At 26.1% G+C, this 11,708-nt stretch overlaps 1 protein-coding gene across 1 annotated transcript; it reads left to right on the top strand.

The window, feature by feature from the left end:
• Positions 1-947: 947 nt before the first annotated feature.
• On the top strand, positions 948-10,935 carry LOC145846291 (uncharacterized). The gene is made up of 8 exons (XM_082953168.1): positions 948-1,052; positions 1,344-1,510; positions 3,395-3,512; positions 4,855-4,986; positions 5,708-5,918; positions 7,937-8,038; positions 8,300-8,372; positions 10,595-10,935. The coding sequence occupies exons 1-8, from the start codon at positions 1,009-1,011 to the stop codon at positions 10,609-10,611; spliced, it is 864 nt and encodes a 287-aa protein (XP_082809294.1). The 5' UTR covers positions 948-1,008; the 3' UTR covers positions 10,612-10,935.
• Positions 10,936-11,708: the final 773 nt, after the last annotated feature.

Below are 11,708 nucleotides of genomic sequence, written 5' to 3'. Positions count from 1 at the left end.
TAAGCTATTCAAATTTTTTCTTCTGTTAGCAATACATTTTAAATGTCATAACTTATGGAGTAATTCAAAGATTTTTAACTTCAGTTTTGTCAAGTATGTTTTGTTTTCATGCTCTTGTTAGAGGTGTGGAATGTATATTTTTTTTGTTCAAAAATTAACACTTTTAGCAATTCCAATTATACATTTTTATGTTTTCTCTTGCTACAAAACAAAACTAATTGTTGTTTTAATATGAGATTCGTTGTCATTGAAAAACTGATTATTTACAACAGACTTCACTGCTAAACTGTCTTTTTTATGATTTTCAACAACCATGCATATTTAAAAACCCAGTCGTTTAGTGAGAATTCGATAAAAACTATCAGTGAACTCGTGAATTGCAGACAGCTGTAAATTTTATTTATTGAGTCTGACTTTTTTTTTCAGAATCTTATCGATTTGTCTCCTGAAATGGAAAATGGTGCGGAAAATCAAAATATTTGCGAAAATATTTTTCCTTGCAGTGGCGGTTTGTTTGTTTTAATTGGTAATTTTAGTGAATACTACTTATTACCTTACATGTTTTCGCACATACCTTTGTTAAAGCATGAAACTAATTGAAGCTGCTCAGTTGTTAATGTACTTTATCTGAAAGATAACTTAGTAATATATTTTATTTCTTTTTATTTTGCACTAAACTAATTGAGTACTATATATTAATTTCTTACTTGTTTTTATTAAACCAACTATTTAATTAAAATAATCTTAAAAGACCTACTCAAAGTTGTAAATATGATATCTAGAAGTTTTAAACATGTTTAAATTTTTATTTTTATTTTGATAAAAACTGAATCATAACTAAAAACCCTAAAGGGCAAAACATAATTTATAAATAAATTTTAGAAATAAAAACTGTAAAATTATTGATAATAACTGATTGGAAACGTTCTTGCAGTGTTAATCAAACCCTGCAAGAAATGTTATTATTTGAAAAACAATCAAGATGAAGGAATTAATATTTACGAATATATGTTTGAAACACCAATGAGCTTCGATATCCCAATACAGTACTTGTAAGTTTTTGTTTATTTGTTTTAAAATAAACTCTTTCTTTTCGTTTTCGAAAAGTCTTTTAGTGCTGTTGAGTAAAATACTACGCAACTAGTACATTCACCATAAAAAATTAGTTTAATGTTTGTATTTGTTTATATGTAGATATAATGTTTACTATTATATTACCTTGTTTTAATATATTTTAAAATCCTTATGTTTTGATTTATATTTTAAATTAAACATTAATGTAAAATATAGTATTAAAGTATTGAATTTTTAAATGATCAAAATATATTTTAATTTTCCTACAGAGAAATGTGCAAAAGTGAAAACTTGCACGCGGTAAAGATGCTTGAAAACATGGGCAATTTGAGAAGTGCACTGGAGAAACAGAGAGCGGACATCATCAAAACTTGCAACAAGCACAATGACATGTATGATAGTAGACTGGACAGAATGAAAATACAGTTTATTTCGAGTGAGTTTGGTTTTTTATTTGATAAGTTCGATCATTTTGTTTTTAATAAATAATTAGACGCGTTGAACTCTTTTTTGTGATAACGTTTTTCTGCCTTTTTTAATTTTATGAGTTTTTCTATTATTTTTAACAGTAAATTTTTAGTTTTATTAATTTTTTAATACTAATAAGTATTGAAATTCTATTTTGTGCGTCCTTATATGTTTACTAAGTAGTTAAGAATGAAATGTGTTGAGTTGATTCTGATTTTCTTGCTTTTAAGTGTTTATATGTTCGTTAAAAGTGTATAAGTATGTAGTTTAAGTGAGTTTGGTATTATAATAAGTGTTTTTTTTCTTGTTATAGTCATGTAGAAAAAAAAAAAACTTTTTTTTGAAGTACCTCAAGTACTTAAAGTTTTTTAAGTGTTTTTTATTTTAAAAATAGCATTTTGTTTTTGTTAGTATAGGATGATCATTTTTTATATATTTTTAACTTTTTTAATGATTCTACCAATTTAGTTTTTACCTCAAGGCTATATTTTACTTCAATAAAAACTTTAAAAATTGTCTACTTTTTTTAATTTTAAAAAGTTTTGTGTTTACTTAAATATTTAGTTTTCTAATATGTGTCTAAACTGTTTTGTTTATTTTCTGTAGACAGAATGTACTAGGAACTAAATTTTAATACTAACAATTATTTCTGTCTTCCGTAGACACTAATTTGATCAATAGTGAATTAAAAACCACTTAACTCTTTACCAAAACGCAATTAGATTGATCGATAATTCGGTTTATTTGCTTGTAGCAGAAAACTTTTGCAATTATAAAACTGTTTTTCTTTTAAATTTTTTAGTATAACAAAGCAAATTTTTCTCTTTTTATGTGCATGCATTTTATTAAATAATCAACCCATCTTTAGTTATCTATCAACATGTTTTAATGTTAATTTATTGAAAATTTTTAGCATGAGTATAATTATTAAAGGAATGTATTTATGAGGCGTATTGGAAAATTAAAAATTAAAAAAAAAATAAAACGCTTAACTATTTATAAGTATACAGATATGCAAAAGTTAATAATGGTTAATTTAAGAAAACAATGTTTTTTTATATCTATTCTTATTTATTAAAAACTAAGTCACAAACTAATCAAAGTTATCAGAATATATATTATTTATTTTACCATGTTCAGTGTAGTTAAACGTCAGTAAATTTAATATTGAATGTATATTTTACTCATTTTCTTTTATTAATGCAAGTTCAGACCTCAAAATGAGTTGTAATTTAAAGAATATTTTTATACATACTCGATATATATCTGAGCTTTAATATTTAAACTGAAACATAACTTAACTAACAATTAAGATTAAAACAATCTGCTTGTTTTGTTTTATTTTAAACTGAAGTTGCCCGAGGAGTATGAAAAATTTCAGATTATTTGTTTTAAATTTCACTTTTTAAGTTTTCGTAGTAACAAGGGTTGCCACTTTACCCAAAATCCTGGAAAAATATGGAATTTGACCATTTAGGCAAAAAAAAATTGGAATTTGAGAAATTTTGAAAAAACCTTGAATTTTAACAATTTTAACATGTTCAGTAGTAAAATTTCGATTTGACTCAAAAAATATATCAAATAAAAAAAAAATTGTCATTATCAAAAGCTTTTTCAAAAAAATCATATTTAAAGCAGCTTTACAGTATCGTTCAATGATTTTATACAATTTAACTCATTTTCTTACATTTAACTTTAGTTAAAATTATAAATAGACCCAAAAATGTGTACCTTTAAAAAACTGGAAGAAATTTGGAAAAAACGAGTGGCAACCCTGAGTAACTGACGATAAGCTATTGAAGTAATATAAATCTTAAGTTATGCAAACTTACAATTATTTATGCTATCACAGAGTCATCGGCCTGTATCAAACGGAGCGCAGATAAAACTTCAACTGATCTCGAATTTATTCCCACTAATTTACACGTTCAATACATGAAAATATGCCCGGAAAATAATAAAACTCACAGGTTTTATTTTTATTTTTGTAGTTCAAGATGGCTGTAAATGAAGGTTTAGAATATTTTAACCGATTGTATAACTTTACAAAGTTGTATTTGTATAGATGTGTAGTGTTATATATTTGAAAATATGTACAATGTATATATTTTTGTAACTTTTAGTTTAATACACTCATTTATTAAAATTTAGCTGATAAAATTGTAGAGTGTACTTTGCTTGCTTTTATTTATTTTAATTAAACTTGAAAGTCAAAACAATAAAAGTTGTTTCAAACTTTATTTATGTAAATCTTGAAATTCCATTTGATAATTGTGAAAGGCATTAAAGTAAATAAATATTTTATGTTTAGTTAACATTTGTTTGCTTAAACTTTGGTTAAGCTGTTTTAAATTTGTTTGTTATATATGTTTGTTTACTTAGTTTTGATTGAATTTTAACCTAATTGTTATATGAGTTTTTCATGAGTTTTTATTACAATAATTTGAATTATTGAAAATTATTAGGGTCAGATTCGTTTTGTTGTACCAAAATCAAGTTAGTAATTGTCTATAATTTTTTCCTACAAACACTGTTAAATTTCAAGATTAACTTAATATAATTTGCTAGATAATTTGTATGATATGTCATGTTGTTTTGATTTTTTAAAAGATATTAAAGCTTGGCTTTTATTTTTAACCTTTTGAAATTCAGTTAAACTTTTACAAATTATAGTTCCCTAATTCATTTTAGATTGAATAACAGTTGAGTGTTGTTTATATTTTAAGTTTTGTTTTCCTGTATATTAAATTATTAAATAATTATTCGCACAAAAATTAAAATATTGATTTTAAATATACAACCATAGCTGAAAAAAAACTTTATGTCATTAAATTACTTCTCACTGCCTTTCAATTGCAAATATTAGTTTAATAGTCGTTTCATCACACATTAAATATTCAATATCTGGTTGCAAAACTGATACATTTAAATCTTCTCAGATTACCTTCTTCAGATATTGCAGTAAAAATATGTAATCTCATAAAAACTGTTTATTTTGTAAAGTATATAAATATATAAAATGTTTTCAAATTAAATTACACGTTTCAGATCTTCTGATGTGTTACAAATTGTTGAGATAGATTCTGATTGAAACAATTTGTTGTGTGTCAGTTTAATCTTTCATTAATTTTTAAAGAAGGTGACAAACAAAAACATTTTAATTTGTACCAAACATTTAATTATCAATTACTTGATAACCACACTTTTCAGATCATCAGAAATGCTGACAAACGAGTTGTTGTGTATAACAGTGTGATAAATATACATAAAAATATATTAACACACAAATTTTAACATGAGTACACTTTTCAGATCATCAGAAATGCTGACAAACGAGTTGTTGTGTGTAACGGTGGGAGCAACGTCATCTCACAGCACTGGCTTCAAGCAAGGCGGATTGTTCGACATACTCTCCCATTACAACCACAGTCCCGATACTAAAACGTTTGTTTGTAAATAGTATTTAATAAAATTAAAATTAATAAATTTTAAACTCTTCCATTACAACCACAGTCCCGATACTAAAACGTTTGTTTCGATTGTAAAATATTTGTGAAAGTATAATTCAAATGTAATATGTATTAAATTTTGTCGGTAAGTTGTCGTGGCAAAACCAGATTAAAAAAGCCAAGCAATTAGACACTGAGGTTTTTGATTTACTTTATAAATAAAGATGTTCAAGCAACTTAATAAAAGATGAAGTTTCAATTAGAAGTTTTATTTTATTTTTGTGCAAATATACGACTACTGTTTATTTAACGAAAAAAGCGCTCAAATATTTGGTCCAAGGACCTGGTGTACAAAAAACCTTTCGGTTATCGAGTCATACACCAGGATACAGTTTAAAGTCATGTCCAGGACAACTTCTAATAAAACAATCAATTAAACAAAATAAAAAAATTAAAGAAAATAAAATGAATAAAATAAAATAAATACTTTGCTCATCCTTGCTTTAAATCTTATAGATTCGGTACTTTTTGATGGAAATGAATAAGCTTCATATAAATTTTAAGTTATTGTATAGGACAAAATATTTGGATTATTATTATGTTATCATTAAATTATTATGAATGACCTCATTAGCAGTTTGTTTAAAGTGTAGTTTTTTATCATAATATATATATATATATTTTTTTTTTGCGCATTAAATATTTTTTTTTTTCAGTTCGCGGCGCTCACCGATCAAGTTCGACCAATTAGCTAGATGCCTGCAGTACGGTGAAGTAAACGAGCGAATAGAGACGCTCGAACTGTTATCCAGCATCCAATCAAAATGCAGCAATCTCAAAGTGTTGTCCAATCACGTCGCAGAAGAGCTTGAAAAAAATTTCAGCTCGCGAATCGACGTTTCTTCATTGGACCGTCTCAGCAAATCGGTAATAACTTGCTTTGAAGATTAACATAATATAAATTAGTGATGTACCGGACCCACAATTTTGGTCCGGCCGGACCCGGATCCGGACTTTTTTTTCAAATTAGAATCCGGCCGGAACCGGATCCGGACTTTTTTTTCAAATTAGAATCCGGCCAGAACCGGATCCGGACTTTTTCTCAAAATAGAATCCGGCCGAATCCGGATATCAGACAAAAATAGCAATATCCGGCCGGACCCGGACCCTTGTAGTGAGTCCGGTACATCACTAGTATAAACTAGCCTGAGTCAGAATGGGGTTTTAAAAAACTGAAAAAGAAGAACTATAATCTAATAATAAGTAGAACAGCTAGCCACAAGGTTTACAATTTTAGGTGTTACTTACATTACAATTAAAAATCTGTAATCAAGTTCTTGAACAAAATACACTAGAAAATTACAAAATATTGAAAACTGGATAAGCTCAAACTCATTCAAAATCTAAAAAAAAACTAGCCTGAGTTTTTATAAAAAACTAAACTAGCCTGAGGCAGTCCAAGATTTTCTAAAATCCCCAAAAATTTTCAAACTAGCAGGGTTGCCACTGTTTATGTCAACAAAACTAGCTAGAGTGAGTATAAACAAGCCTGAGTCACAATGAGGTTTTTAAAAACTGAAAAAATACTTTAATCTAATAATCAGTAGAATAGCTAGCAAAGGTTGACAATTTAGTAGTAAAGTTGTGGACTGATTGTTGTACACTTAACTTATTAGTACTACCCATCATAATTAAATTCTACCTTATTTAATTAATATCTAACAAATACTAAATTCCAACTGAAACTACTTTCTATAATCAGACACGACAGTTTTGAGTGATAAATCTTTTATATAAAACACCACAAGAAATACTAGCATATACAAAATTATTAATTATTTTGGTAGCACTTTAAAAACTGGAAGCTATTTAAATCTATATCAAAAGACTTAAAACAATAAACTAAAATGTAAATAAAACAAGTAAACAAGAAACTGTAAAGTTTTTAATAAACTATTAAACTATAAACCTGGCTTAAATATTTAAACAATTAAACACCAGTTAAAATATTCACTTTTAAAACAAAACACTACTTACAATAAGCATTCACAAAAAAGTTCAAGATATTTTGTTGCTTCAAGCTTCACACCAAACTAACTAACTGCTTACATATAAACTGCCTGTCATGTTCTGATGTTTTGTTGCATCAGTATTTAGTTTGAAACATTTCGTCATATGATTCTCATTGGCTCGTACATTCAACCGTATTAACTCTAAAAATACTCTGAGCTCAACTTTAAACAATAAATAATGCAAGTATTCATTCCAAAGTTTTCAATTTTACAACATATGTAAAGAGTTGCACTTGTGAAATGTTTATTACATAATTTAAATGTAAACAAATGTAAACTAGTCACGTGTACAAAATGAGCCAATCACGGTAGGTGTTTAATTTTAATTGACGAAAATGACTCTTACTAATTTACACAGGCTTTGTTTTTGAAAAAATACCTTTTAGTATGCTATTTTTTACTAACTAGATCCGGGTCCGGCCGGATCTCTGTTAGGATCCGGCCGGAACCGGATCCGGACTTTTTTCTCAAATTAGAATCCGGCCGGATCCGGATATCAGACAAAAGTGGCAATATCCGGCCGGACCCGGACCCGGATAGCGAGTCCGGTACATCACTAATATAAATTCAATGTATAATTGATTATTTATTTGTTATGTTAATAAAATGAAGGTTTTTAATTTTCTTCAATTAAAATTAAGCGATTTTAGATTTCTTTCAGGTTAAGTAATGTACACCAAGAGCAGTTTAAAACTTGTAATATATTCAGTTGTTGCCAAAGTTTTATAAAAATTATACTTCGAAAATAATTAAACTTATTTTTAACCCTTTGTGTGTTTGGCTACATTTATTATTTTAAACTAGTAATATTTGAAAATGAATTTTAAGTACCAAGTTTTTTTTTTCAAATAAACTAACCAGTTAGTTTAACAGATAGGAAGTTTATTGTCGATATTTGATGGGGATCGAATACAGAGAGCACATGATATAATGTCTGTAAATCTCAACAATCCCTATGATGTTCCTAATATCAATGTGAGTATTTGGTTTTTGTTTTTAGGCTTTAAGTATAACTTTCATATTTAATATTGTTTGCAATTATAGACAATCAAAATGATTTGCCTTATATCAATATGAGTATTTAGTTTTATACTTATGTTTTCTGTTAAATCTTTTGAATGTTTTATTTAATATATGCAACGGCAAAAGAAATATAAATTTATATTATACTTTCAAACTTTTCTCAATTTTAAGTTAAATATCAGAAGAAATCTTTGAACTGTTTTATATCCACAGGAAGATTTGAAATTGAAAATAAAAGCTGCATTGGCATCACTGGTTAAAGCTATCGATTCTCAAGACAGTTCAGGTAAATTAAAATGTGTTTTAAGTAGAGTTTGTGGATAATTTTTTTTCTTGAATTTACTTTTTTGAACTGTTTAAACGAAAGTGTGTTATTAAGTTTAAATTTAAGTTTGTTTTTATTTTAATGTCATTTATAAATAATATTTTTTGTTAAGAATTCGCACATTTACTTTTTGACGCATGACGAAAATGAGTTGAAAAAATTTTGTTGTTCGAAAAAATATGTAGCTATTTCAAAGTTGTTTTATAATTATAAATAAAATATATAGTTTCATTTTTTTTTCTTCAAGTACTTTATTTATTTGTGTGCAATGTTTAAACTAAAAAAATATATAATTTTTTTAACACAGAAACAAAAGTAAGTTTATTAAACAAAAACAGAAAAAAATTTTATACATAAAAATTAATAAGTACGATATATGCGATAAAAAATTCATATCATTGCTGTCTGCTATGCGAAGGTTTGTGTTATTTGATATTGAGAATAATATATAGATGACTGATTGCTATATGAAAGTTTAAAAATATTGATAGTAAGTTTTAAATTATCATAATTAATTTAGTATGATAAAGAAAACTATCTAATAACCAGTTTTATATGATTATTTAGAATCTTTTATTTCAATAAATAAACTTTGCTAATGGTATGAATTATTTGTTTTTTTTTTTGTTAATTTGTAAAATCTGTGAGTTGTTTTCTGTTTAATAGTACTGGAGTTTTTTACAAAAAAAATAAAATAAAACAGAAAATGATAACAGTTACCAACTTTTACCTTAATTTTACTTATTATACTTTTAATTTTTTTTCAATATTTACAGCGCCCAAAAACATAGTTGACAAATACTTAAGTGTTGTTTTAAGAAACTACAAGTTTCAACAGTTTTCTGCAATTTTTGTCTGATAAAGAATTAACCTACTTTTTTTTGTAAATATTTTAATTAATTAGTACTAGTATAGTTATTTATACTGCTATATTATTTTTGTAATTATTTTTCTAATAAATTGTTGAAACTTTCTTACAATCACTTACTTGTTGTAAATATTTTTTTTAATTTCTTTATCGATTTGATTTAATCGCAACGGTACGCGTAAAAACTTGTTGTTATAAAGAAACAAATTCATTGTTGCATCTTTTATATAATTTTATATCGTATCATATTTATGTATCGGCACTCGTGCATAGAGGATAAAAATAAAAATTTTCACAAATATTTTGATGTTTTTTAAGTAAATTATTAAAAAATTATCTAATTTTGCTAAAATTTTAAAGTTTTTCTCATTGTTTTTTGTTTAAAGTAACATATTCTACACAGATGACAAAGTAATCAAATTAAGGCATGGGGGGAGTCCACCTTGATTTTTACAATTTGATCTTATTTTATAGAGAGTTTTATCTGAGCTATCAGGTATTTTCAACCTTTTGAAAAAATTTGAAGTAATTTTTGAGATATAAGCAGTCAAATTCGGTGACCTCAATAGGTTCCTATGTAAGGCGCAAACTAAAACGCAAAAAAGACCATTTCACTAAAAATCTATCTCTTCCTTCATTTTTTTAGCAATCTTCTTCAAATTATCACAGAAAGTGTATTGTTTAATTTAAAAAAAGATTGAATGTAGAAATTTTTTTAATTTTGATAAACAAAATTTTTATAAAGAAAAAACACCTGTTTTTTATGTTTTATTTACCTAAAATTTTTGTTTTTTAATATTTTTAAAATTCAAATATTCAAAATTTTTTAAACTGTAAAAAAAAAGTTTGAGGTCTCTGTCTTAAAAAATGAAGGAGAAGATAGGTTTTTAATGATTTTTAAAATTTTCAAGAAACTTGACCCCGAAAAACTTGTGGTCCATACGTTTGTATCGGAAACTTTATATAAAAAGCATAATATCTCAAAAGTTAAATAATATTTTTTAATTCTATAAAAACTGGTTTGTATTTTGTACTTAAAGCTTTCATATAAGATCCAATGTTATTTTTAACAAAAAAAAAATGTTGGACCCCCCCCCCCCCCTATGCCCTTAACTGTACTACATTATAAGAACTGCCCGTTTGTTTGAAAAACGTTTGTACTTATTCACTCAATTTTACTTTCAATTTTAGAATAATTTTTATTTAATTTTCAATTAATAGTTTATCTTTAATTCAAAATAAACTAACTTAAAACTATAATATAACAATTTAAATTATTATTTCGTTCCTCCTTTAATCATTATATTGCACACAGCAACGGAACTCGCATAGAGAACACACAGAAGAACGTGGGTCAGCGCAAGTTCGCTTTCGCCTCCGTGCAATTGATGACCTTCCCCAAACTTTACAGGCCCCCAGACGGAACTTACGGCAAAGTTGAAACTTGAACAAGTTTAAATTGCTGTGTTGGGAGACTGTTTAGTTCTAACGGTTCTAACGTTGTTAAACGTTTAGCATCAAACGCTATATTTCGAAGATGATGTTACAAATAGATTTTGTATTATTTTTACTCAAAAACCTACCACTTGTAAATTTCTGAAGTGTTTTTCTGAATCAGATTTGCCATGATTTGAAGCTATTTTTCATCTAGCGGTTCTGAATTTTTCCACCCATGTTAAAACTTGTTTGAAATTATTATTTTAGAACCACTAGATACAGAGAAACCTTATTATTTATTATAAAATGTTTCATATCTTAAATTAAAACTCTGTCCACGGATAAATAAAAAAAATGGTATACATTTCTTGGAGAGTTAAGTTGAATATTTGTTGATTTGTACTGGAAAAAGTTTTAAAAGTTTGTGTGAATTTAAGAAATACAAATAGTATATTATAATACTACGAAGTTATATAACACATCAAGTTTTACTTAAAATATATGTTTATATTAACTTTCCAGACAGTATAAAGAGTGGTATTTTTTGTATAATCTGAAAAATTCATTCATTCTATTTCATGACATTTTATTAAAAGCCAATTTTTCGTTTCATCTTTATCACCACTGAATTTTGTGCTAGTTTTATAAATTAGTTTACTGCGTTTTTGATCGCTTTTTACTTAAGAATATTCTTTTGGCTTTAATAGTTACAAAATCTAGATATATTTTCAAAAATTTGTCTTTATTAAAGGAAAAATTTCTATATATTCGAACATCATAAACATGACATGTTTTGACGTTAAGGATTTTTTTTTAATTTTGTGCAATTCATTAAACATTTTATGCAAAATATCACATTTTATACAAATTGATATAATTGTTAATAGGTATTTTGCAATTTTTTTATCTTTTTCTTATTATATGTTACTTTTTTAGCTCTTATAATTAATCAATATATACTTATTAATTTATGCTCTAAGGTGTAATCCAAA

This window comes from Thalia democratica, unplaced genomic scaffold (assembly GCF_965202585.1).
Source record: "Thalia democratica unplaced genomic scaffold, ktThaDemo2.hap1.1 HAP1_SCAFFOLD_400, whole genome shotgun sequence".
Classification (NCBI taxonomy): Eukaryota; Metazoa; Chordata; class Thaliacea; order Salpida; family Salpidae; genus Thalia; species Thalia democratica.
This window is presented reverse-complemented; position numbering and strand designations above follow the sequence as displayed.

What these genes read in the sequence shown, in the direction of transcription:
- LOC145846291 (XM_082953168.1), top strand. Translation starts at nt 1,009, where the DNA reads ATGTTTGAAACACCAATGAGCTTCGATATCCCAATACAGTACTT. An exon ending in GAAAATAATAAAACTCACAG is followed by an intron (nt 3,513 to 4,854) that starts GTTTTATTTTTA and finishes TACACTTTTCAG; the next exon opens with ATCATCAGAAATGCTGACAA. An exon ending in TGGACCGTCTCAGCAAATCG is followed by an intron (nt 5,919 to 7,936) that starts GTAATAACTTGC and finishes TTAGTTTAACAG; the next exon opens with ATAGGAAGTTTATTGTCGAT.